Source organism: Zonotrichia leucophrys, unplaced genomic scaffold (assembly GCF_028769735.1).
Source record: "Zonotrichia leucophrys gambelii isolate GWCS_2022_RI unplaced genomic scaffold, RI_Zleu_2.0 Scaffold_285_66912, whole genome shotgun sequence".
NCBI lineage: Eukaryota > Metazoa > Chordata > Aves > Passeriformes > Passerellidae > Zonotrichia > Zonotrichia leucophrys.
Genome location: NW_026992490.1, coordinates 40700 through 66912, shown reverse-complemented (window position 1 = coordinate 66912; position 26213 = coordinate 40700). Strand labels below are relative to the sequence as shown.

General features: G+C 58.2%; 3 protein-coding genes across 5 annotated transcripts in view; all 3 read right to left on the bottom strand.

Annotated features, from left to right (window-relative positions):
• Window positions 1-279: 279 nt before the first annotated feature.
• On the bottom strand, window positions 280-4036 carry LOC135441418 (sialidase-1-like; the record flags this gene model as incomplete). Its single annotated transcript, XM_064700966.1, has 3 exons — window positions 3838-4036; window positions 1552-1804; window positions 280-545 (listed from the first exon to the last, which is right to left on the bottom strand). Coding segments are annotated over exons 1-3 (627 nt in total), but the record flags the coding sequence as incomplete, so codon positions are not given.
• A 285-nt stretch (window positions 4037-4321) lies between these two features.
• On the bottom strand, window positions 4322-13309 carry LOC135441419 (inactive serine/threonine-protein kinase 19-like). The gene is made up of 7 exons (XM_064700967.1): window positions 12684-13309; window positions 11844-11989; window positions 10249-10344; window positions 9504-9640; window positions 7133-7230; window positions 6156-6303; window positions 4322-4601 (listed from the first exon to the last, which is right to left on the bottom strand). Exons 1-7 carry the CDS (start codon window positions 12775-12777, stop codon window positions 4556-4558), a joined length of 765 nt encoding a protein of 254 aa, XP_064557037.1. The 5' UTR covers window positions 12778-13309; the 3' UTR covers window positions 4322-4555.
• Window positions 13310-13882: 573 nt separating this feature from the next.
• SKIC2 (SKI2 subunit of superkiller complex) overlaps window positions 13883-26213 on the bottom strand; it is a 44369-nt gene continuing 32038 nt past the window's right edge. The window contains exons 24-29 of one of the 3 annotated variants that reach the window (XM_064700965.1): window positions 25054-25180; window positions 23208-23427; window positions 21415-21525; window positions 18872-19090; window positions 15328-15468; window positions 13883-14170 (exon numbers count right to left, since the gene is read on the bottom strand). In XM_064700965.1, coding sequence (XP_064557035.1) covers window positions 13970-14170; window positions 15328-15468; window positions 18872-19090; window positions 21415-21525; window positions 23208-23427; window positions 25054-25180 — 1019 coding nt within the window. In that variant the 3' untranslated portion in view covers window positions 13883-13969. Of the gene's footprint in view, window positions 14171-15327; window positions 15469-18871; window positions 19091-19563; window positions 19710-20322; window positions 20505-21414; window positions 21526-23207; window positions 23428-25053; window positions 25181-26213 lie in introns of those variants that run through there. The other 2 variants (XM_064700963.1, XM_064700964.1) reach the window with 2 other exon arrangements.

The following is a 26213-nucleotide window of genomic DNA, read 5'->3' as shown; positions in this document are numbered from 1 at the left end:
CCCCTCCAGACCACCCCAAACCCCCCCAAATACCCCCCAGAACCCCCTCTAGACCCCCCCAAATACCCCCCCAGGACCCCCCCAAACCCCCCATAGACCACCCCAAGACCCCCCAAAAAGCCCCCAGACCCCTCCAGACCACCCCAAACCCCCCAAAACGCCCCCAAATATCCCCCAGAACCCCCTCCAGACCCCCCAAATACCCCCCAGACCCCTCCAGACCACCCCAAAAACCCCTCAGACCCCTCCAGACCACCCCAAACCACCCCCAAACCTCACCTGGATGCCGGAGCCGGGCCCGGGGGCGAACACCTCGCCCCCCACCACGTCCGAGAGGTTCTGGGGGGGTCCCCAGGAGCGCCCCCCGTCGGGGGAGCGCAGCAGGAGGGTGGCGGGGGGTCCGCAGGCCTGGGGGGGGTGGGCGCAGCGGGCAAAGAGCAGCAGCACCTCCTGCCCCCCCCCCGGCGCCAGCAGCGCCCCCAGGCTCAGCCCGTCCCCCCCCCAGCCGTCATCGGCCACCACCTGCGTGGGGCCCCAGGTGGCACCTGCGAGAGGGGGGGGACAGGTGAGAGACCCCCAGAGACCCCCGACCCCTCCTAGAGACCTCCCAGAACAACCCAAGGACCCCCAGAGATCCCCAAAGATCCCTGAGAGACCCCCAGCCCTGTCCCCCCCCAGCCGTCATCGGCCACCACCTGCGTGGGGCCCCAGGTGGCACCTGTGAATTGAGGGGGGGGGACAGGTGAGAGACCCCTCCCCAAAAAAACCCAGGGACCCCCAACCCCTCCCCATTCCCCACCACCTGCGTGGGGCCCCAGGTGGCACCTGCGAGAGGGGGGGGACAGGTGAGAGACCCCCCAGAGACCCCCCCAAAACAACCCAGGGACCCCATGGACCCCCAACCCCTCCTAGAGACCCCCATTGCCCCCCAGCCGTCATCGGCCACCACCTGCGTGGGGCCCCAGGTGGCACCTGCGAGAGGGGGGGACAGGTGAGAGACCCCCAACCCATTCTAGAGAACCCCCAGAACAACCCATGGACCCCCAGAGATCCCCAAAGATCCCTGAGAGACCCCCAGCCCCACCTGCGTGGGGCCCCAGGTGGCACCTGCGAGAGGGGGGGGACAGGTGAGAGACCCCCAACCCATTCTAGAGACCCCCCAGAACAACCCAGGGACCCCCAGCCCTGTCCCCCCCCAGCCGTCATCGGCCACCACCTGCGTGGGGCCCCAGGTGGCACCTGTGAATGGGGGGGGGACAGGTGAGAGACCCCCCCCTAAAATAACCTAGAGACCCCTGACCCCTCCCCATTCCCCACCACCTGCGTGGGGCCCCAGGTGGCACCTGTGAATGGGGGGGACAGGTGAGAGACCCCCAACCCCTCCTAGAGCCCCCCCAGACCCCCCAACCCCTCCTAGAGCCCCCCAGAGCCCCCAAACCCTCCCGAACCCCTCTCAGATCCCCCCAAAATCCCCCCCCAACCCCTCCAAGACCCCTCCCCATTTCTCTCCGACCCCCCCCCATTTGCCCCCCTCCCCAATTCGCCCCCCACCTCCGTCGGCGGAGCGGCGGCACGCGATGATCTTGGCGCCCACGTCGGCCGCGGAGCGCTTGCGGCCCTCGGCGCAGGCCAGCAGCGCCCCCCCCGCGGGGGCGGCCAGCAGCGGCACCCGGAACGTGTGCACGCCCCCCCGGAAGGGCGGCGACAGCGGCGGGGACCCGCCGGGAACGGGGAGCGGGACCCCCGGCGGCTGCGAGCCCCCGCTGACCCACAGCACCTGCTCGCGCACCACGCGGGGGCGCACCTGGGAATGGATGGGGGAAATGGGTCAGGGGGTGTCCTGGGGAGGGGTCCTGGAGGAGGGAAATGGGTCAGGGGGATTTGGGAAGGGGTCCTGGGGGGAACCCACAGCACCTGCTCGCGCACCACGCGGGGGCGCACCTGGGAATAGGGGGGAAAATGGGTCAGGGGGCGTCCTGGGGAGGGAGGGGATATTGGGGAGGGGTCCTGGGGGAATTGAGGAGGGGTCCTGGGGGGAATTGGGGAGGGTCCCACAGCACCTGCTCGCGCACCACGCGGGGGCGCACCTGGGAAAATGGATGGGGGAAATGGGTCAGGGGGCGTGGGGAGGGGTCCTGAGGGGAATGGAACAGTCAGGGGGGGAATTGGGGAGGGGTCCCGAGGGGAATTGGGGAGGGGTCTCACAGCACCTGCTCGCGCACCACGCGGGGGCGCACCTGGGAAAATGGATGGGGAAATGGGTCAGGGGGTGTCCCAAGGGGGAATTGGGGAGGGGTCCTAAAGGTGGGGAAGGGTCCTGGGGGAAATTGGGGAGGGGTCCTGAGGGGAATTGGGGAGGGGGGAACCCACAGCACCTGCTCGCGCACCACGCGGGGGCGCACCTGGGAAAAGGGGGAAATGGGTCAGGGGGCGTGGGGGAATTGGGGAGGGGTCCTGGGGGGAATTGGGGAGGGGTCCTGAGAGGGGGGAACCCACAGCAGCTGCTCGCGCACCACGCGGGGGCGCACCTGGGAAAATGGGGAAATGGGTCAGGGGGCGTCCCAAGGGGGTCCTGGGGGAATTGGGGAGGGGTCTCACAGCACCTGCTCGCGCACCACGCGGGGGCGCACCTGGAAAATGGGGATGGGGAAATGGGTCAGGGGGCGTGGGGAGGGGTCCTGGGGGGAATGGGACAGTCAAGGGGGGAATTGGGGAGGGGTCCCGAGGGGAACTGGGGAGGGGTCTCACAGCACCTGCTCGTGCACCACGCGCGGGCGCACCTGGGAATAGGGGGAAATGGGTCAGGGGGCGTCCCAAGGGGGAATTGGGGAGGGGGAACCCACAGCAGCTGCTCGCGCACCACGCGGGGGCGCACCTGGGAATGGATGGGGGAAATGGGTCAGGGGGCGTCCCAAGGGGGAATTGGGGAGGGGTCCTAAAGGTGGGGAAGGGTCCTGGGGGGAATTGGGGAGGGGTCCCACAGCACCTGCTCGCGCACCACGCGGGGCGCACCTGGGAAAATGGGGAGGGGGAAATGGTCAGGGGGCGTGGGGGAATTGGGGAGGGGGAACCCACAGCACCTGCTCGCGCACCACGCGGGGGTGCACCTGGGAAAATGGGTCAGGGGGCGTGGGGAGGGGTCCCAAGAAGGGTGGGAAGAGGTCCTGGGGGAAATTGGGGAGGGGTCGCAGTGATGAGGGGGGGCAATGATCGGATGTGGGGGACTCGGGGGGGGCGGGGAGAGGGAAGGGGGGTTTGGGAGAGGCACTGGGCGAATCCTTGGGGGGTCCCCGGGGGTCTCTGAGGGGTCTCTGGGTATCCCTGGGTGGTCCCTGAGGTGTCCCCGGTGCTCTCTGAGGGTCCCTGAGGGGTCCCCGGGGGTCTCTGAGGGGTCTCTGGGTGTCTCCGGTGCTCCCTGAGGGGTCCCCGGGTGTCCCTGAGTGGTCTCCGATGCTCCCTGAGGGGTCTCTGAGGGGTCCCCGGGGGTCTTTGACGATCCCTGAGGGGTCTCTGACGATCCCCGGTGCTCCCTGAGGGGTCTCTGAGGTGTCTCCGGTGCTCCCTGAGGGTCCCTGAGGGTCCCTGAGGGGTCCCCGGTGCTCCCTGAGGGTCCCTGACGGGGCCCCGGGTGTCCCTGAGGGGTCTCCGATGCTCCCTGAGGGTCCCCGGGTGTCCCTGAGGGGTCTCCGGTACTCCCTGAGGGTCTCTGAGGGGTTTCTCCGGTCCCGCCCCCGTTCCGGTGCTGAGGGCGGGGCTCTCTAACGGAAGCCCCGCGCGGTTCCCGGGGACGTTCCCGGGGGATTATTTGGTTTAACCCGGGCGGGGGGGTCTCGGTACCGTCTCGGGGGTCGCCACCCATCGCGCGGCGGCGCCGGCCGCGAACAGGCCGAGGATGAGGAGGAGGAGGAGGAAGAGCGGCGGCGGCGGCGCCCGCCCCGCGCCCATCGCGGCCCCTTTAAGAGACACCGGAAGCGCCGCGAGCCGGGCCTGGGCGGGGCTTGCTCTTAAAGCGGCGATGGAGGGGAAAAGGGGAGGCCTTAAAACGGCAATGCCCGCGCGGGGTGGGGACCGCAGGTATTAAAAAAAAATTTAATTTTTGGAAACGGAGGGATTTTAATAACTTAGGAATTATTGACTTGGAGTTCATTAATTCGGGTTTACTGATTTGGTCTTTATGAATTTTGGGTTTTATCGATTCTGTTTTTTTTTGATTCTGGATTTTATCGATTGTGGGTTTTTATTGATTTTAATTTCATTGTTACTGCACTTTCTTGATTTTTATTTTATTAATTTTCATTTTATTAATTTTCATTTTATTGACTCGTATTTTAATAATTTTATTTTTAATTGCACTTGGCTCCGCCCCTTCCAAGGGCGGGGACACCCCCGGCCCGCGGGGGGCGGGGCTGAATGCCGAGGGGGCGGGGCTAAATAAGGCAAGGATTGCTTGTTCCCTTTAGCCCCGCCCTAAATAGGCGTGGTCAGGCCTGGCCACGCCCTAGTGCAAAAATTTGGCGGGAAATCTCCTCAGGAAGATCCGGTCTTGGGTCAGAGGTCAGGGGTCGGCCAATCGCAGCAGGGGGCCGGCGGCGGAGGGGACACTGTGGGGTCAGAAGGGTCAGAGGTCAGGCAGGGGTCACTCTGACATCAGGGGTCACTCAGGGTCACTCATTGGTCACCCATTGGTCACTCACTGCAGCAGCCGCCCCTCCCCCAGCAGGTCGTGCAGCAGTCACTCATTGGTCAGTGGTCACTCAGTGGTCACTCAGTGGTCACTCATTGATCAGTGGTCACTCAGTGGTCACTCATTGATCAGTGGTCACTCAGTGCTCACTCACTGGTCACCCACTGGTCACTCATGGCTCAGTGATCATTGATCAGTGGTCACTCAATGGTCAGTGGTCACTCATTGGTCACTCAGGGTCACTCAGGGGTCACTCAGGGTCAGTGGTCACTCAGGGTCACTCACCTCAGCAGCTGCCCCTCCCCCAGCAGGTCGTGCAGCAGTCACTCATTGGTCACTCAGTGGTCACTCAGGGTCACTCACAGGTCAGTGGTCACTCACTGGTCACTCACAGGTAAGTGGTCACTCAGTGGTCACTCAGGGTCACTCAGGGTCACTCAGTGGTCACTCACCTCAGCAGCCGCCCCTCCCCCAGCAGGTCGTGCAGCACTCACTCACTGGTCACTCAGTGGTCTCTCATTGGTCACTCAATGGTCAGTGGTCACTCAGGGGTCTCTCATTGGTCACTCAATGGTCAGTGGTCACTCAGTGGTCACTCAGGGTCACTCAAGGTCACCCAGGGTCACTCACCTCAGCAGCCGCCCCTCCCCCAGCAGGTCGTGCAGCTCTCACTCATTGGTCACTCATGGTTCAGTGATCATTGATCAGCGGTCACTCAGTGGTCACTCCCTGGTCACTCATTGGTCAGTGGTCACTCACTGGTCACTCACTGGTCACTCAGGGACACTCACCTTTGCAGCCGCCACTCCCCCAGCAGGTCGTGCAGCACTCACTCACTGGTCACTCACTGGTCAGTGGTCACTCAGTGGTCACTCAATGGTCAGTGGTCACTCAGTGGTCACTCAGGGTCACTCAGGGTCACTCACCGCAGCAGCCGCCCCTCCCCCAGCAGGTCGTGCAGCACTCACTCACTGGTCACTGATGGTCATTGGTCACTCAATGGTCAGTGGTCACTCATTGGTCACTCATTGGTCACTCAGGGTCATTGGTCACTCAGGGTCACTCACCTCAGCAGCCGCCCCTCCCCCAGCAGGTCGTGCAGCACTCACTCACTGGTCACTGATGGTCATTGGTCACTCAGGGTCAGTGGTCACTCAGTGGTCACTCAGGGTCACTCCTGGTCAGTGGTCACTCATTGGTCACTCAGGGCTCAGTGATCATTGATCAGCGGTCACTCAATGGTCAGTGGTCACTCAGTGGTCACTCAGTGGTCACTCAGGGTCACTCACCTCAGCAGCCGCCCCTCCCCCAGCAGGCCGTGCAGCACTCACTCATTGGTCACTCACTGGTCACTCATTGGTCACTCATTGGTCACTCATGGCTCAGTGATCATTGATCAGCAGTCACTCCGTGGTCACTCAGTGGTCACTCACAGGTCAGTGGTCACTCAGGGTCACTCAGGGTCACTCACCTCAGCAGCCGCCCCTCCCCCAGCAGGTCGTGCAGCAGGAACGGGACCCCCAGAGCGGCGCCCGGGGGGGCTCTGAGACCCTCGAGGTCCCGCAGTGGAACCTGGCGGTGCCGGGAGCGTTTGATGAGGGACAGCAGGGCCCGGCGGCCTGAGGGGTCACACAGAGGTCACAGGGGTCACTCAGGGGTCACTCAGGGGGCTCTGAGCCCCTCGAGGTCCCTGAGCGGAACCTGGCGGTGCCGGGAGCGTTTGATGAGAGCCAGGACGGCCCGGCGGCCTGAGGGGTCACAGAGAGGTCACACAGGGGTCACTCAGGGTCACTCAGGGGGCTCTGAGCCCCTCGAGGTCCCGCAGTGGAACCTGACGGTGCCGGGAGCGTTTGATGAGAGCCAGGACGGCCCGGCGGCCTGGGGGGTCACACAGAGGTCACAGGGGTCACTCAGGGGTCACTCAGGGGTCACTCAGGGGGCTCGGAGCCCCTCGAGGTCCCGCAGTGGAACCTGGCGGTGCCGGGAGCGTTTGATGAGAGCCAGGACGGCCCGGCGGCCTGGGGGGTCACAGAGAGGTCACAGGGGTCACTCAGGGGTCATAGGGGTCACTCAGGGGTCACTCAGGGGGCTCTGAGACCCTCGAGGTCCCGCAGTGGAACCTGGCGGTGCCGGGAGCGTTTGATGAGAGCCAGGACGGCCCGGCGGCCTGAGGGTCACACAGGGGTCACAGGGGTCACTCAGGGGTCACAGGGGTCACTCAGGGGTCACAGGGGTCACTCGGGGGTCACTCAGGGGTCACTCAGGGGTCACTCAGGGGGCTCTGAGACCCTCGAGGTCCCGCAGTGGAACCTGGCGGTGCCGGGAGCGTTTGATGAGGGACAGCAGGGCCCGGCGGCCTGAGGGGTCACACAGAGGTCACAGGGGTCACTCAGGGGTCACTCGGGGGTCACTCAGGGGTCACTCAGGGGTCACTCGGGGGTCACTCACCCCGGATGAGCGCCCGGACGAAGCGCCCGGCCCCCGGCACGGCCAGCCACCAACTGCCGGCGTCACGGACGGTGAGGAGCCCGGCGGCCACCAACTGCCTGCGGAGGGGGGAGAAAATGGGGATGGAGACCCCCAGAGACCCTCCCAGAGACCCCCAAATTCACCAACTGCCTGCGGAGGGGGCAGGAAATGGGGATGGAGACCCCCGGGGACCCCCCCAGGGACCCCCAAATTCACCAACTGCCTGCGGAGGGGGGAGATGGGGATGGAGACCCCCGGGGACCCCCAAAATTAACCCAGAGACCCCCAAATTCACCAACTGCCTGGGGAGGGGACACGAAATGGGGATGGAAGACCCCCGGGGACCCCCAAATTCACCAACTGCCTGGGGAGTGGGAAATGGGGAAATGGGGATGGGAGACCCCAGAGACCCCCCCAGAGACCCCCAAATTCACCAACTGCCTGGGGAGGGGGCACAAAATGGGGATGGGAGACCCCCGGGGACCCCCAGGGATAACCCAGAGACCCCCAGAGACCCCCAGAGAGCCCCCAAAGCCACCAACTGCCTGGGGAGGGGGGAAATGGGGATGGGAGACCCCCAGGGATAACCCAGAGACCCCCAAATTCACCAACTGCCTGGGGAGGGGGAAATGGGGATGGGAGACCCCCATAGACCCCCCCAGGGACCCCCAAATTCACCAACTGCCTGCGGAGGAGGGAAATGGGGATGGGAGACCCCCAGAGATAACCCAGGGACCCCCAAATTCACCGACTGCCCGGGGAGGGGGACAATGGGGGGAAATGAGACCCCCAGGGACCCCTGCCCAGACACCCTCCCCAAATCCCAAATTCACCTCAGGGACCCCCAACCCCATCCCGGTGTCCCCCTGTCCCCCCGCAGTGTCCGTCTGTCCGTCCGTACGTGATGTCCCTGTCCCCAAATCCTCCCTCTCTCCCATCCCCGGGCTGTCTGTCTGTCTGTCTGTCTGTCTGTCCCCTCAGTGTCCGTCTGTCCGTCCGTACGTGATGTCCCTGTCCCCAAATCCTCTCTCTCTCCCATCCCCGGGCTGTCTGTCTGTCTGTCTGTTCCCTGTCTGTCTGTCCCCGTGTCCCCAGCCTGTCCATCTGTCTGTCTGTCCGTACGTGATGTCCTTATCCCCGAACCCCCTCTCTCCCATCCCGCTCCGTTCGTAGCCCAGCTCGGGGCTGTCTGTCTGTCCCCGTGTCCCCAGGCTGTCTGTCTGTCCCCTCAGTGTCTGTCTGTCTGTCCGTACGTGATGTCCTTATCTCCAAAGCCCCTCTCTCCCCCATCCCGCTCCGTTCGTAGCCCAGCTCGGGGCTGTCTGTCTGTCTGTCTGTCTGTCTGTCTGTCCCCATGACCCCAGGCAGTCTGTCCATCTGTCTGTCTGTCCGTACGTGATGTCCTTATCCCCGAACCCCCTCTCTCCCATCCCGCTCCGTTCGTAGCCCAGCTCGGGGCTGTCTGTCTGTCTGTCTGTCTGTCCCCAGCCTGTCTGTCTGTCCCCATGACCCCAGGCTGTCCCCAGGCAGTCTGTCCATCTGTCCATCTGTCTGTCTGTCCGTACGTGATATCTTTATCCCCGAACCCCCTCTCCATCCCCTCCGTCGTACCCCTCGGCTGTTGTCTGTCTGTCTTCCCCTTCCCCACTGTCTGTCTGTCCCCTCAGTGTCCGTCTGTCTGTCGTACTGTGTCCTTATCCCGAACCCCTCTCTCCATCCACTCCGTTTGTAGCCCAGCTCGGGGCTGTCCCCATGTCCATCTGTCTGTCTGTCCCCATGACCCCAGCCTGTCTGTCTGTCTGTCCCCGTGTCCCCAGCCTGTCCCAGTGTCCGTCTGTCTGTCCGTACGTGATATCTTTATCCCCAAACCCCCTCTCTCCCATCCCGCTCCATTCATAGCCCAGCTCGGGGCTGTCTGTCTGTCCGTCTGTCCCCTCAGTGTCCGTCTGTCTGTCCGTACGTGATGTCCTTATCCCCGAACCCCCTCTCTCCCATCCCGCTCCGTTCGTAGCCCAGCTCGGGGCTGTCTGTCTGTCTGTCGCCGTGTCCCCAGCCTGTCTGTCTGTCCCCTCAGTGTCCGTCTGTCTGTCCGTACGTGATGTCCTTATCTCCAAACCCCCTCTCTCCCATCCCGCTCCGTTCGTAGCCCAGCTCGGGGCTGTCCCCATGTCCATCTGTCTGTCTGTCTGTCCCCTCAGTGTCCGTCTGTCCGTCTGTCTGTCCGTACGTGATGTCCTTGTCCCCGAACCCTCTCTCTCCCATCCCGCTCCGTTCGTAGCCCAGCTCGGGGCTGTCCCCATGACCCCAGGCAGTCTGTCTGTCCCCTCAGTGTCCGTCTGTCCGTCCGTACGTGATGTCCTTATCCCCGAACCCCCTCTCTCCCATCCCGCTCCGTTCGTAGCCCAGCTCGGGGCTCGCGGCCACCGCGGCCTCCAGGAATCGCCGAACCAGCGGCTCCCGCGGGGACCCCGACACGGCCGCCAGCACCTGGGGGGGGGGGACAGGACAGAGGTCAGAGGTCATCCAGGGGTCATTGGGGTCACCGGGGGGTCATTGGGGTCAGGGGTCATTGTGGGGCTCAGTGTTCCTGGGGGGACCTGGACATGGCTGCCGGGACCTGGGGAGGGACAGACGGACATTGGGGTCATCGAGGGGTCATTGGGGTCACTGAGGGGTCAGGGGTCATTGGGGTCAGGGGTCATTGGGACAATCAGGGCTCATGGGGGGGGACCCGGACATGGCTGCAAGGACCTGAGGGGGGGGGGACAGGACAGGGGTCACTGAGGGGTCACCCGGGGGTCAGAGGTTATTGGGGTCACTGGGTGAAGGGGGGGGGGGCAGGACAGGGGTCACTGAGGGGTCACCTGGGGGTCAGAGGTTATTGGGGTCACTGGGTGGGGTAGGGGGGGTCAGGAATCACCAAGGGGTCACCCAGGGGTCAGAGGTTATTGGGGTCACTGCAGGCGGGGTCAGAGGGGGACAAGGCCACCAAAACCTGGTTGGGGGTCACTGGAGGGGTCACCAGAGGGGTCAGGGGTCACCAGGAGGGTCACAGAGGGGTCACGGGGGGGTCACGGGGGTCCCGTTTCCGGCACCTTCTCCCGGTACAGCTCCAGGCTGACGACCCCGAGCGTGTCCGGGCCCAGCCCCAGGTGCAGCAGCCGCACCCGGCCCTCGTCACGGAGCCGGTTCTGGGGGAAAAATGGGGAAAAACGGGAAAAAAACGGGGGTCAGCACGGTGGGGGGGGTCCTGGGGTGGGGCTGGGGGTCCTGGTGTGGATTTTGGGGGTCCTGGAGTGGGGTTGAGGGTCCCGGTGAGGATTTTGGGGATGCAGGTGTGGGTTTGGGGGTCCTGGGGGGGTTTTTGGGGGGTCCCAGTGTGGGTTCAGGGGTCCCAGTGTGAATTTTGGGGCTACAGGTGGGGGTTTGGGGGTCCTGGGGGGGTTTCCTGGGGGGTCCCGGTGTGGATTTTGGGGTTCTGGTGGGGTCCCGGTGTGGATTTGGGGGTCCTGGTGTGGATCTGGGGGTCCCGGTGTGGATTTGGGGGTCCTGGTGGGGTCCTCGTGTGGATTTGGAGGGACCCAGTGAGGTCTCAGTGTGGTTTTGGGGGTCCTGATATCGGTTTGAGGGTCCTGGTGTGAATTTTGGGGATGCAGGTGTGGATTTGGGGGTCCTGGGGGGGTTTCCTGGGGGGTCCCAGTGTGGATTTTGGGGTTCTGGTGGGGTCCTGGTGTGGTTTTGAGGGTCCTGGTGTGGATCTGGGGGTCCCGGTGTGGATTTGGGGGTCCTGGTGGGGTCCTCATGTGGATTTGGGGGGACCCAGTGAGGTCTCAGTGTGGATTTGGGGGTCCTGATATCGGTTTGAGGGTCCTGGTGTGGATTTTAGGGATGCAGATGTGGATTTGGGGGTCCTGGGGGGGTTTCCTGGGGGGTCCTGATGTGGATTTTGGGGTTCTGGTGGGGTCCCGGTGTGGTTTTGGGGGTCCTGGTGTGGATCTGGGGTCCCAGTGTGGATTTGGGGGTCCTGGTGTCAGTTTGGAGGTCCTGGTGTGGGTTTTGGGGGTCCCAGTGAGGTCCTGGTGTGGTTTTCGGGGTCCTGATGTCAGTTTGGGGGTTCTGGTGTGGATTCTGTGGGTCCCAGTGTGTATTTTGGGGTTCCCAGTGTGTATTTTAGGGTTCCCAGTGTGTATTTTTGGGGTTCCTGGGGTTCTCACCAGGTGCCGGTGTGGATTTTGGGGTTCCCAGTGTATATTTTGGGGTTCCCAGTGTGGATTTTGGGGGTCCCAGAGAATATTCTGGGTTCCCAGTGTATATTTAGGAGTCCCAATGTATATTTTGGGGTTCCCAGTGTATATTTTGGGGTGTCAGGTTCCTCACCAGGTGCCGATCCACGGCCGTCCTGTCCCCCACCAGGCTGTAGAGCTGATGCCGCAGCACCAGGGGCGGCAGTTTGGGGGTTCCCGTGTGGATTTTGGGGTGGATTTTGGGGATTTTGGGGTCCCAATGAATATTTTGGGGTCTCAGGTTCCTCACCAGGTGCCGATCCACGGCCGTCCTGTCCCCCACCAGGCTGTAGAGCTGATGCCGCAGCACCATTGGTGGCGGTTTGGGGGTTCCCGTGTGGATTTTGGGGGTGATTTTGGGGATTTTGGGGCTCTCAATGTATATTTTGGGGTGTCAGGTTCCTCACCAGGTGCCGATCCACGGCCGTCCTGTCCCCCACCAGGCTGTAGAGCTGATGCCGCAGCACCAGGGGCGGCAGCGCGTCCCCGAACAGGCGCCGCGGGAACAGCGCGGAAACGGCGCCGAGAGCGGCCTCGACCCCGGCGGGGCTGCCTGGGCAGGGGGAAAACGAGGGGTCAGGGCCCCAAAATCCACACCGGGACCCCCCAAATCCACATCGGGACCCCAAAATCCACACCAGGACCCCCCAAAATCCACACCAAACCCACACCGAGACCCTCAAACCCGCACCGGGACCCCTCTGGGATCCCCACATCCACACCGGGACCCCCAAAATCGACACTAGGACCCCCAAAATCGACACCGGGACCCCCAAAATCCACACCGGGACCCCCCAAATCCACACCAGGACCCCAAAATCCACAGCGGGACCCCACCAGGAGCACCGGGACCACCGGGACCCCACCAGGACCCCCAAAGTCCACACCAAACCCACACCGGGACCCTCAAACCCGCACCGGGACCCCTCTGGGACCCCCAAATCCACATTGGGACCCCCAAAATCCACACCAGGACCACCGGAACCCACAAAATCCACACCGGGACCCCCCCAAACCCACACTTGGACCAAACCGGGACCCCCAAAATCCACACCGGGACCCCCCAAATCCACACCGGGACCCCCAAAATCGACACCGGGACCCCCAAAATCGAACCCGGGACCCCCAAAATCGACCCCGGGACTCTTCCACACCAACCGGGGACCCCCCCCGCGCCCCCGGTTCTCACGGCCTAAACTCCCCCTCAGCTCCCCACCCCCCCACCCCACCCCGGGTGCTCCCGGTACCGTCGGGGCGCGGGGGCTCCCCCGGCAGCTCCGGACGGCGCCGCTTGGCCGCGAGGGCGCTCTCGGTGTCCCCGAAGCGGCGGCGGCGGCTCATGGGGGGCTCCGGGCCTGGAACGGCACCGGCAGCGCCCGCGCGGGGTGATGGCGTCACTGCGGCGCGACGGTGCGCAGGGAGATGACGTCAGATGCCTGCGCAGGGTGATGACTCAGAGGGTGGAACCATTTGGAGCAGGAGTTGGGGGGGGTTTGAGGGACAAACCTTGTGGAAAATGGGGGGGTGGAATGAACCATGGTGAGCGAGTGTGGGGGGAGGAACCGGGTTGGATGAATGGACTGAACCACGTGGAAAATGGGGAGGAATCGGGTTAAACCAATCGGATGAATGGACTGAACCACGTGGAAAAAGAGGGGGGAACCGGGTTTAACCAATTGGATAGACGGACTGAACCACGTGGGAAACGAGGGGGAAGCGGGTTAAACCAATTGAATGAATGGACTGAACCACGTGGAAAACGGCGGGGGGGAATAGGGCTGGAATGAACCACAATGAGACGGGGGGGCGGAAAGGGTTGAAGGGAGCAGGTGAATGGACTGAACCACGTGAGATGCGGGGGAATTGGGCAGAACCACACAAATACGGGGGGGGGGGGGCACACAGAACCAAATGAATGGGAGGGATTGGACAGAACCACATGAGTGCAGGGGGGTCAGACAGTACCACAAGTCTGGCGGGGGGGGGGGAGTTCAGACCAAACCACATGATTCTTGGGGGGATTGGACCAAACCACAGGACTCTGCAGGGGGAGGTCAGACCGAACCACACGATTCCAGGGACAATTGGACTGAACCATGTGATTCTGGGGGGCATTGGACAGAACCACAGAATTCTGGGGGGCGGGAGGGGGGAGATTGGACTGAACCACACGATTCCAGGGACAACTGGACCGAACCATGCGATTCTGGGGGGCACTGGACAGAACCACAGAATTCTGGGGAGAGGTGGGAATTGGACTGAACCACACAATTCCAGGGACAATTGGACTGAACCATACAGTTCTGGGGGGGCATTGGACAGAACCACAGAATTCTGGGGAGAGGTGGGAATTGGACTGAACCACACAATTCCAGGAGGGGAAGTTGGACCAAACCATACAATCCCAGGGGGTGAGTCAGAAAGAACCACACAACTCCAGAACCGATTGGACCGAACCACACGGGCACAGAGAGGGGGGGATTTGGATGGATGGCAGAGCCACCACTCCCCCCGCGTGTCCCTCGGTGTCCCTTTATTGCGTGTACAGGCTGGCGGCGAAGACGATGTCGCGCTTGATCATGGCGGCGGCCGCCTCCATCTTGGCGGCCATGGCGGGGTCGCCCACGGCGCGCGCGGCCTGGCGCAGCTCCCGCAGCAGCTCCTCCAGCCGCTGGATGGCGCGGACCACCGAGCCCTCCTGCACCGGCGCCAGCCGGGCGATCTCCGCAAACGGCTGGGGACAGAGGGGGCGGTGGGGACATGGGGACATTGGGGACAATTGGGGACAGTGGGGACAGTGGGGATATTGGGGATATTTTGGACATTGGAGGGATTGGGGACATTGGGGACATTGGGGACAGTGGGGATATTGGGGACAGTGGGGACAGTGGGGGGATTGGGGACAGAGGGGACAGTGGGGACTTTGGGGGGAACTGGGGACATTTGGACATTGGGGGGAAGTGGGGACATTGGGGACAGTGGAGACAATTGGGAACATTGGGGACATTGGGGGGTGTTGGGGACATTGGGGACAATGGGGACAGTGGGGACATTGGGGACAGTGGGGACATTGGGGGGATTGGGGACAATTGGGGACATTGGGGATACTGGGGACAGTGGGGACATTGAGGGGATTGGGGACATTGGGGGGTGTTGGGGACATTTGGGGACATTGGGGGCAATGGGGGCATTGGGGGGCATTGGGGACATTTGGACATTGGGGGGATTGGGGATATTGGGGACAATGGGGACAATGGGGACATTGGGGGGATTGGGGGCAATGGGGACATTGGGGGGTGTTGGGGACAATGGGGGCTGTTGAGGGGATTGAGGGGATTGGGGACAATGGGGGGAACTGGGGACATTTTGGACATTGGGGACATTGGGGGCATTGGGGACAGTGGGGACAATGGGGGGAACTGGGGATATTTTGGATATTGGGGGGATTGAGGGGATTGGGGACATTGGGGGGGATTGGGGACAATTGGGGACAGTGGGGACAGTGGGGGGAGCTGGGGATATTTTGGACATTGGGGGGATTGGGGACATTGGGGGGTGTTGGGGACAACTGGGGACATTGTGGGGATTGGGGACATTGTGGGGACATTGTGGGGACATTGTGGGGACATTGTGGGGACATTGTGGGGACATTGGGCTTGGGGGTGTCCCAGGTATCTCAGGGGGTTTTTGGTGGTCCCAGGGGTTTTTTTTTGGGGGGGTTCCCAGGTGCTTTCTGAGGGTCCCAGGAAATTTCTGGGTGTCTCAGGGGATTTTGGGGGGTCCCAGATGGGTTTTTGGGGTTCCAGATGTGGTTTTTGGGGGTCCCAGATGGGTTTTTGGGGGTCCCAGATGGGTTTTTGGGGGTCCCAGATGGGTTTTTGGGGGTCTCACCATGCCCCTGGCCCACTCGTAGACCACCTGGACCAGGCTGAAGCCGAACTGGGCCACGAAGTCGTCGGGGCCGGGCCCGAGGCCGCGCTGCTGCTCCAGCCGGGCCACGCGGGCGGCGACGGCGCGGAGCCGCTCCAGGGCCTGGGATGGACCCAAAATACCCCAAAATCACCCCCAAAATATCCCAAAATCACCACAAAATCCACCCCCAAAAATCACCCCAAAATATCACAAAATAACCCCAAAATCCACCCCCAAAATCACCCCAAATTATCCCAAAATCCACCCCAAAAATTCACCCCAAAATATCACAAAATTACCCCAAAAATTCACCCCAAAATATCCCAAAATCAACCCAAAATTCCCCCCAAAAAATCACCCCAAAATCACCACAAAATCACCCCAAAAATCACCCCAAAATATCCCAAAATAACCCCAAAATCCACCCCAAAATCCCCCCAAAATATCCCAAAATCACCACAAAATCACCTGAAAATACCCCCCAAAATCACCCCAAAAATACACCCAAAATCATCCCAAAATATCCCAAAATAACCCCAAAAAATCCACCTAGAAACCCCCAAAATCACCCCAAAATCAGCCCAAAAATTCACCTAGAAACCCCCAAAATCACCCCAAAAATCACCCCAAAATATCCCAAAATCACCCCCAAAATCACCCCAAAATATCCCCAAAATCACCACAAAATACCCCCCAAAATCATCACAAAATACTCCCAAAATCACCCCAAAAATCACCCCAAAATATCCCAAAATCACCACAAAATCACCCCAAAAATCACGCGAAAATACCTCCCAAAATCACCCCAAAATTCCTCCAAAATCACCCCAAAATCCCCCCAGTGCTGCTCCAGCCGGGCCACGCGGGCGGCGACGGCGCGGAGCCGCTCCAGGGCCTGGGATGGACCCAAAATACCCCAAAATCACCCCAAAAATATCCCAAAATCACCACAAAATCCACCCCCAAAAGTCACCCCAAAATATCCAGAAATCAGCCCAAAATCCACCCCCAAAATCACCCCAAAATCCCCCCGGTGCTGCTCCAGCCGGGCCACGCGGGCGGCGACGGCGCGGAGCCGCTCCAGGGCCTGGGATGGACCCAAAATACCCCAAAATCACCCCCAAAAATGCCCCCAAAAATCACCCCAAAATCACCCCAGAATATCCCAAAAATCACCCCAAAAGTACACCCAAAAGCATCCCAAAATATCTCAAAATCACCCCAAAAGTACACCCAAAATCATCCCAAAATATCCCAAAATCACCACAAAATCACCCCCAAAAATCACCTGAAAATACCCCCCAAAATCACCACAAAAATCCCCCTAAAAATCCCCCCAAAAATCACCCCAAAATATCCCAAAATCCCCCCCAAAATCCACCCCCAAAATACCCCAAAGTAACCCCAAAATCCACCCCCAAAATCACCCCAAAATATCCCAAAATAACCCCAAAATCCACCCCCAAAATCACCCCAAAATAACCCCCAAATATCCCAAAATCACCCCAAAAATCCCCCAAAAATCACCCCAAAATACCCCAAAATCACCCCAAAATTCCCCCGGTGCTGCTCCAGCCGGGCCATGCGGGCGGCGACGGCGCGGAGCCGCTCCAGGGCCTGGGATGGACCCAAAATATCCCAAAAATCACCCCAAAAATCACCCCCAAAACCCCAAAATATCCAGAAATCACCCCAAAATCCACCCCAAAATCACCCCCAAAATCCCCCTAAAAATCACCCCAAAATATCCCAAAATAACCCCAAAATCCACCCCCAAAATTCACCCCAAAATCCCCCCAGTGCTGCTCCAGCCGGGCCACGCGGGCGGCGACGGCGCGGAGCCGCTCCAGGGCCTGGGATCGACCCAAAATATCCCAAAATCAATACAAAAATCACCCCAAAATATCCCAAAATCACCCCAAAAATACACCCAGAGAACCCCAAAATCCCCCCGCTGCTGCTCCAGCCGGGCCACGCGGGCGGCGACGGCGCGGAGCCGCTCCAGGGCCTGGGATGGACCCAAAATATCCCAAAAATCACCCCAAAATCACCCCAAAATATCCCAAAATCACCCCAAAAATCATCCCAAAAATCACCCCAAAATATCCCAAAATCACCCCAAAATATCCCAAAATCACCCCAAAAATACACCCAAAATCACCCCAAAATATCCCAAAATCACCCCAAAAATCACCACAAAATCACCCCAAAAATCACCCCAAAATATCCCAAAATAACCCCAAAATCCACCCCCAAAAATCACCCCAAAATATCCCAAAATCACCCCAAAATCACCCCAAAAATCACCCCAAAATATCCCAAAATCACCCCAAAACCCACCCCAAAAAATCACCCGAATATACCCCCCAAAATGTCAAAATGTCCCCCCAAAATCACAAAATGTCCCCCAAAAATCACCCCAAAAATCCCAAAATCACCCCAAAATATCCCAAAATCACCACAAAATCACCCCCAAAAATCACCCGAAAATAATCCCCAAAATCACCCCCAAAAATCACCCCAAAATATCCCAAAATCACCCCAAAAATCCACCCCAAAATACCCCAAAATCACCCCAAAAATCCCCCCAAAATATCCCAAAATCACCACAAAACCCACCCCAAAATCACCCCAAAATCACCCGAAAATATCCCAAAATCACCCCAAAAATACACCCAGAGACCCCCAAAATCCCCCCGATGCTGCTCCAGCCGGGCCATGGGGGCGGCGACGGCGCGGAGCCGCTCCAGGGCCTGGGGAAATGCACCCAGAAACCCCCAAAATTCCCCCTACAAATCACCCCCAAATATCCCAAAAGCACCAAAAAATACCCCCAAAAATCACCCCAAAATATCCCAAAATAATCCCAAAATCACCCCAAAAATACACCCAGAAACCCCCAAAATAACCCCAAAATCCACCCCCAAAATCACCCCAAAAATACACCCAAAAATCCCCCTAAAAATCACCACAAAATCATCACAAAATACCCCCCAAAATCATCACAAAATGTCCCCCAAAAATCACCCCAAAATATAAAAATCACCCCAAAATACCCCCAAAATCTCCCAAAATAACCCCAAAATCACCCCAAAATAACCCCAAAATCACCCCAAAAATTCACCTAGAAACCCCCAAAATCACCCCAAAATCACCCCCAAAAATCACCCCAAAATATCCCAAAATCACTCCAAAAATACACCCAAAATCACCCCAAAATATCCCAAAATCACCCCAAAAATACACCCAAAATCACCCCAAAATATCCCAAAATAACCCCAAAAATCACCCCAAAATCACCACAAAATACCCCCCAAAATCACCCCAAAATACCCCAAAAATCACCCCAAAATATCCCAAAATCACCCCAAAAATACACCCAAAATCACCCCAAAATATCCCAAAATAACCCCAAAATCACCCCAAAAATACACCCAGAAACCCCCAAAATCACCCCAAAATATCCCAAAATCACTCCAACACCCACCCCCAAGTGCCCCCGACCCCTCGGTGGGGGTCTCACCTGAGTGAGGGCGGGGCTGAGCCCCTCGGGCAGGGGCTCCCCGCGGCCGGGGGTCACCAGGCAGGAGAGCAGCGCCACGCTCTCCTCGGGCCGCAGCGGCGCCAGCACATTGCCCAGCAGCAGCTCGGTGAGCACCAACTGCTCCGTGCTCAGCAGCGCCGCCACGCGGCCGCCCAGCGCCACTGCGCCCCCCGACACGTAACCCAGCTCCGACAGCACCTGGGGGGTGACACAGGGGGGTTTGGGGGATTTTTGGGGGGATTTTGGGGTATTTTGGGGGTATTTTTGCGGTGTTTTTGGGGAAATTTTAGGGGAATTTTTGGGAAATTTTGGGGTATTTTTTTGGTATTTTTAGTGTGTTTTTAGGGGTATTATTGGGGTGATTTTGGGGTATTTTGGGGGTATTTTTTGAGTAATTTTTGGGGTATTTTTGGTGTGGTTTTGGGGGTGTTTTGGGGGGATTTTTGGGGGTATTTTTTTGGTATTATTGGGGTGATTTTGGGGTATTTTTGTGGTGATTTTGGGGTGATTTTTGGGAGTTTTTGGGGGGTATTTTGGAGGATTTTGGGAGCATTTTTGGGTGTATTTTACAGGATTTTGGGGTGATTTTGGTGGTGTTTTTGGGGTAATTTTGGGGGTATTTTGGGGGTATTTTTGGAGTGCTTTTGGGGGTGGTTTTGGGTTATTTTTGGGATATTTTGGGGTGTGTTTTTGGGGTGATTTTTTTTTTGCCCAGCAGCAGCTCGGTGAGCACCAACTGCTCCGTGCTCAGCAGCGCCGCCACGCGGCCGCCCAGCGCCACTGCGCCCCCCGACACGTAACCCAGCTCCGACAGCACCTGGGGGGATTTTTGGGGAAATTTTTTGGTATTTTTAGTGTGGTTTTGGGGGTATTTTTGCGGTGTTTTTGGGGTGATTTTAGGGTATTTTGGGGGTATTTTTTGGTATTTTTAGTGTGGTTTTGGGGTGATTTTGGGGGTATTTTTTTGGTATTTTTAGTGTGGTTTTGGGGTAATTTTGGGGTATTTTTGGGGTGTTTTAGGGGTATTTTTTTGGTATTTTTAGTGTGGTATTGGGGGTATTATTGGGGTGATTTGGGGGTATTTTTTTGGTATTTTTAGTGTGGTTTTGGGGTGGTTTTGGGGGTATTATTGGGGTGATTTTGGGGTATTTTTGCTGTGTTTTTGAGGTGATTTTGAGGTATTTTTAGTGTGGTTCTGGGGTAATTTTGGGGGTTTTTTGGGGTATTTTTGGGAAATTTTGGGGGTATTTTTTTGGTATTTTTAGTGTGGTTTTGGGGGTATTATTGGAGTGGTTTTGGGGTATTTTTGAGGTATTTTGTGGGTATTTTGGGGGTGGTTTTGGGGTAATTTTTGGGGTATTTTGGGGGTGTTTTTGGGGTGATTTTTAGGGGTATTTGGGGGGAATTTTCTGGGTGATTTTGGTGGTATTTTTTGGGGTGATTTTGTGTTATTTTGGTGGTATTTTTGGGGTGGTTTTGGGATATTTTGGGGTGATTTTTTTTTGCCCAGCAGCAGCTCGGTGAGCACCAACTGCTCCGTGCTCAGCAGCGCCGCCACGCGGCCGCCCAGCGCCACTGCGCCCCCCGACACGGAACCCAGCTCCGACAGCACCTGGGGGGGGACACGGGGAATTTTGGGGTGATTTTGTGGTGATTTTGGGGGGATTTTTGTGGTATTTTGGGGGTATTTTTGAGTGGTTTTGGGGTGGTTTTGGGGTATTTTTGCGGTGTTTTTGGGGAAATTTTAGGGGAATTTTTGGGAAATTTTGGGGTATTTTTTTGGTATTTTTAGTGTGGTTTTGGGGTGGTTTTGGGGGTATTTTTGCAGTGTTTTTGGGGGAATTTTTGGGAAAATTTGGGGTATTTTTTTGGTATTTTTAGTGTGGTTTTGGGGTAATTTTGGGGTATTTTTGGGGTGTTTTAGGGGTATTTTTTTGGTATTTTTAGTGTGGTTTTGGGGGTATTATTGGGGTGATTTGGGGGTATTTTTGGGGTGATTTTAGGGTATTTTTGGGGTATTTTTTGAGTAATTTTTGGGGTATTTTTGGGGTGTTTTTAGGGGTGATTTTGGGGTGATTTTTAGGGGTATTTGGGGGGAATTTTCTGGGTAATTTTGGGGGTATTTTGGAGGATTTTGGGGTGATTTTGGTGGTGTTTTTGGGGAAATTTTAGGGGAATTTTTGGGAAATTTTGGGGTATTTTTTTGGTATTTTTAGTGTGGTTTTGGGGGTATTATTGGAGTGATTTGGGGGTATTTTTGCCGTGTTTTTGGGGTGATTTTAGGGTATTTTGGGTGTTTTTAGGGGTGATTTTTAGGGGTATTTGGGGGAATTTTTCTGGGTAATTTTGGGGGTATTTTGGAGGATTTTGGGGTGATTTTGGTGGTGTTTTTGGGGAAATTTTAGGGGAATTTTTGGGAAATTAAGGGGTATTTTTTTGGTATTTTTAATGTGGTTTTGGGGTGCTTTTGGGGGTATTATTGGAGTGGTTTTGGGGTGATTTTGGGGTGTTTTGGGGCCCACCTCGAGGCGCTGGTGGTACTCGGGCAGCAGCAGCAGGGACTGGTCCGACAGCTGGAACTGCAGCTCCTCCAGCTGCTCCAGCAGCTCCTGCCTGGCCGCGTACTGGGAGTACTGGGAGGGGATGGGGAGCGGGGTCAGGGGGTGCCTGAACCCCAAAAACACCCCAAAAATCCCCCCAAAATCCTCCCAAAAATCCTCTCCAAAAAAACGCCAAAATCCCCCCAAAAATCCCTTCTAAAAATTCCCCAAAATCCCCTCCAAAAATTCCAAAAATCCCCTCAAAAAATCCCCAAAAATCCCCAAAATCCCCTCAGAAAATCCCCAAAATCCCCCGAAAAATCCCTCAAAACCCCCCCAAAAACCCCTCAAAATCCCCTCTAAAAATCCCCCAAAATCCCCTCTAAAAATCCCCAAAATCCCATCCAAAAATCCCCAAAATCCCACCCAAAAATCCCCCAAAATCCCTCCAAAAATCCCCAAAATCCCCCCACAAATCCCTCAAAACACCCTCCAAAAATCCCCTCTCAAAATCCCCAAAATCCCCAAAAAAATCCCCAAAATCCCCCCCAAAACCCCAAAATCCCTCCAAAAATCCCCCAAAATACCCTCCAAAAATCCCCCAAAATCACCCCAAAAATCCCCAAAATCCCCTCCAAAAATCCCCAAAATTCCCTCCAAAAATCCCCCAAAATCCTCCAAAAAATGCCCAAATCCCCCACAAATCCCTCAAAACCCCTCCAAAAATCCCCCCAAATCCCCTCTAAAATTTCCCCAAAACCCCCCCCAAAAGACCCCAAAATTCCCCCAAAACCCCCAAATTTTGTACCTGCTGTGGGAATCGGGGGCTCCTGATGCACCTGAAGCCCCCCAGGGCCGCCCCAGCCCCTGAGCTCCCCCAAAACCCCCCAAAAAACCCCAAAAAAACCCCAAAAAAACCCCAAAAAAACCCCAAAAAAACCCCAAAAAACCCCAAAAAAACCCCAAAATTCCCCCAAAACCCCCAAATTTTGTACCTGCTGTGGGAATCGGGGGCTCCTGACGCACCTGAAGCCCCCCAGGGCCGCCCCCAGCCCCCTGAGCTCTCCCCAAAATCCCCCAAAACCCCTGAAAACCCCCCCAAAACCCCCCAAAACCCCTCAAAAAAACCCCAAAACCCCCCCAAAAATAAAACCAAAATTCCCCAAAACCCCCCTGGGACCCCCCAAATTTTACCTGCTGGGGGAATCGGGGGCTCCTGACGCACCTGAAGCCCCCCAAAACCTCCCCAAAACCCTGAAAACCCCCCAAAACCCCCCCAAAACCCTCAAAAAACCCCCAAAATCCCCTCAAAACCCACTCAAAAAAACCCCAAAATTCCCCCCAAAAAAACCCAAAATTTCCCCAAATCCCCACAAAACCCCCCAAAACCCCTCTGAGACCCCCAAATTTTGTACCTGCTGTGGGAATCAGGGGCTCCTGACGCACCTGAAGCCCCCCAAAACCCCCCCCAAACCCCTGAAAACCACCCCAAAAAACCCCCCAAAACCCCCTCAAAAAAACCCCAAAAAACCTCCAAAACCCCTCAAAAAAACCCCAAAAAACCCCAAAAAAACCCCAAAATTCCCCAAAAATACCCCAAATTTTGTACCTGCTGAGGGAATCGGGGGCTCCTGACGCACCTGAAGCCCCCAGGGCCACCCCAAGCCCCTGAGCTCCCCCAAAACCCCCCCAAAAACCCCCCAAAAAACCCCAAAAAACCCCCAAAAAACCCCAAAAAAACCCCAAAATTTCCCCAAAACCCCCAAATTTTGTACCTGCTGAGGGAATCGGGGGCTCCTGACGCACCTGAAGCCCCCCAGGGCCGCCCCCAGCCCCCGGATTTCGGCCGCCGCCGCCGCCGCCTCGGGGTCGCGCCCGGGGGGGACCCCAAAAGCTTCGAGCAGGGGGAGCCCCCCCCCATCCCGGGCCGAGACCCCCGCGAGCCGGGAGAGCTCCTGGAGGGCGGCCGAGAGACCCCCGCCCACAGGGGGGGACCTGGGGGGGGAAAATGGGGGGTGGGACCCCCAAAATTCACACCTGGGACCCCAAAATCCTGACCCCAAAAATCCATGGGGGGACCCCAAAATAGAGACCCCCAGGACCCCAAAATCCAGACCTCGGACCCCAAAATTCATGGGGGGACCCCAAAATCCTGACCCCAAAATTCACACCTGGGACCCAAAAATCCTGAGCCCAAAATTCACCCAAAAATCCTGACCCCAAAATCCATGGGGAGATCCCAATATAGAGACCCCCAGGACCCCAAAATCCAGACCTGGGACCCCCAAAATTCATGGGGGGACCCCAAAATCCTGACCCCAAAATTCACACCTGGGACCCAAAAATCCTGACCCCAAAATTCACACCTGGGACCCCAAAATCCTGACCCCAAAAATCCAGGATGACCCCAAAATCCTGACCCCAAAATTCACACCTGGGACCCCAAAATAGAGACCCCCCAGGACCCCAATAACCTGGGGGTGGGACCCCCAAAACTCATGGGGGGACCCCAAAATCCTGACCCCAAAATTCATGGGGGGACCCCAAAATCCATGGGGAGATCCCAATATAGAGACCCCCGCCCACAGGGGGGGACCTGGGGGGGAAAATGGGGGGTGGGACCCCCAAAATTCATGGGGGGACCCCAAAATCCTGACCCCAAAATTCCATGGGGGGACCCTAAAATACAGACCCCCATGAGTTGGGAGAGCTCCTGGAGGGCGGCCGAGAGACCCCCGCCCACAGGGGGGGACCTATGGGGGGGAAAATGGGGGGTGGGACCCCCAAAATTCATGGGGGGACCCCAAAATCCTGACCCCAAAATCCATGGGGGGACCCCAAAATCCTGACCCCAAAAATCCATGGGGAGATCCCAATATAGAGACCCCCGCCCACAGGGGGGAACCTGCGGGGGAAATGGGGGGTGGGACCCCCAAAATTCATGGAGAAATCCCAAAATCTATGGGGAGATCCCAATATAGAGACCCCCGCCCACAGGGGGGGACCTGGGGGGGAAAATGGGGGGTGGGACCCCCAAAATTCATGGGGGGACCCCAAAATCCTGACCCCAAAATTCATGGGGGGACCCCAAAATAGAGACCCCCAGGACCCCAAAAATCCATGGGGGGACCCCAAAATCCATGGGGAGATCCCAAAATAGAGACCCCCACCCACAGGGGGGACATGGTGGGACCCCCACAATTCATGGGGGGACCCCAAAATCCAGACCCCCAAAATCCATGGGGGGACCCCAAAGTTGTGACCCCCCCCAGGACCCCCAAAATCCCCTCAGGACCCCCCAAAAATCCCCCCAAATTCCCCCCAAAAACCCTCAAAGACCCCCCCAAAACCCCCCAGGACCCCCAAAATTCCCCTCAGGACCCCCCAAAATCCCCCCCAGGGATCCCCCAAAATCCCCTCAGGACCCCCCCAAACCCCCCCAGGACCCCCCAAATCCCCCTCAGGACCCCCCAAAATCCCCCAGGACCCCCCAAAATCCCCCCAGGACCCCCCAAAATCCCCCCCAGGACCCCCCAAATCCCCCCAGGGATCCCCCAAAATCCCCTCAGGACTCCCCAAAATCCCCCCAGGACCCCCCAAAATCCCCCAGCCCCCCCGTACCGGGGTCGGGGTCCCCTGGGGGGGCGCAGCTCCTGCAGCAGAATTTCGGGGTTCACCCTGAGGGTCTTGGCCGTGACCCCCACGATGTCCTCGGGGCGCAGCTGCTCCAGGCAGGGCCCGGGGGGGCCTGGGGGGACCCCAAAATCTTCAGGGACCCCCCCAAAAACCAAAGGGACCCCAAAACCTTCAGAGACCCCCAAATACCAAAGGGACCCCCCAAAAATGGACCCAGGGACCCCCAAAATCTTCAGGGACCCCCCCAAAATGGGACCCAGGGACCCCAAAACCTTCAGGGACCCCAAAAACCAAAGGGACCCCCCTGAAAACATCCCAGGGACCCCCCAAAAATGGGACCGCAAAATCTTCAGGGACCCCCAAAACCTTCAGGGACCCCCCTCAAAAACCAAAGGGAACCCAAAAAAAATGGACCCAGGGACCCCAAAATATTCAGGGACCACCCCCAAAAATGGGACCCAGGGACCCCCAAAATCTTCAGGGACCCCCCAAAAATGGACCCAGGGACCCCAAAACATTCAGGGACCCCCCCCAAAAATGGGACCCAGGGACCCCAAAACCTTCAGGGACCCCCCCAAAAACCAAAGGGACCCCCCAAAAACACCCCAGGGACCCCAAAAAAATGGACCCAGGGACCCCAAAACCTTCAGGGACCCCCCCAAAAACAAAGGGACCCCCCAAAACTGACCCAGGGACCCCCAAAAAGGGACCCAGGGACCCCCCCAAAAACCGATGGGAGGAACCCCAGGGACCCCAAAATGGACCCAGGAATTTGGGGAACCCCAAATCCCATTTAAGGACCCCAAAATGGACCCAGGGACCCCCAAATCTCTCAGGATCTCCCCCAAAAGTGACCCAGGAATTTGGGGACCCCCCCAAATCCCCTTTAAGGGCCCCCAAAACCCCCCCAAAACAGACTCAGGACCCCCAAAACCCCCCCAAAATGGACTCAGGAGCCCCCCAAAATCCCCTCAAACCCCCCAAAATCCCCCCTGGAGACCCCAAAACCTCCAGAGACCCCCTCAAATCCCCCCAAATTCCACCCTGGGGATCCCCAAATCTCTCAGGATCCCCCCAAAAGTGACCCAGGAATTTGGGGACCCCCCCAAAATCCCCTTTAAGGACCTCAAAACCCCCCAAAACCC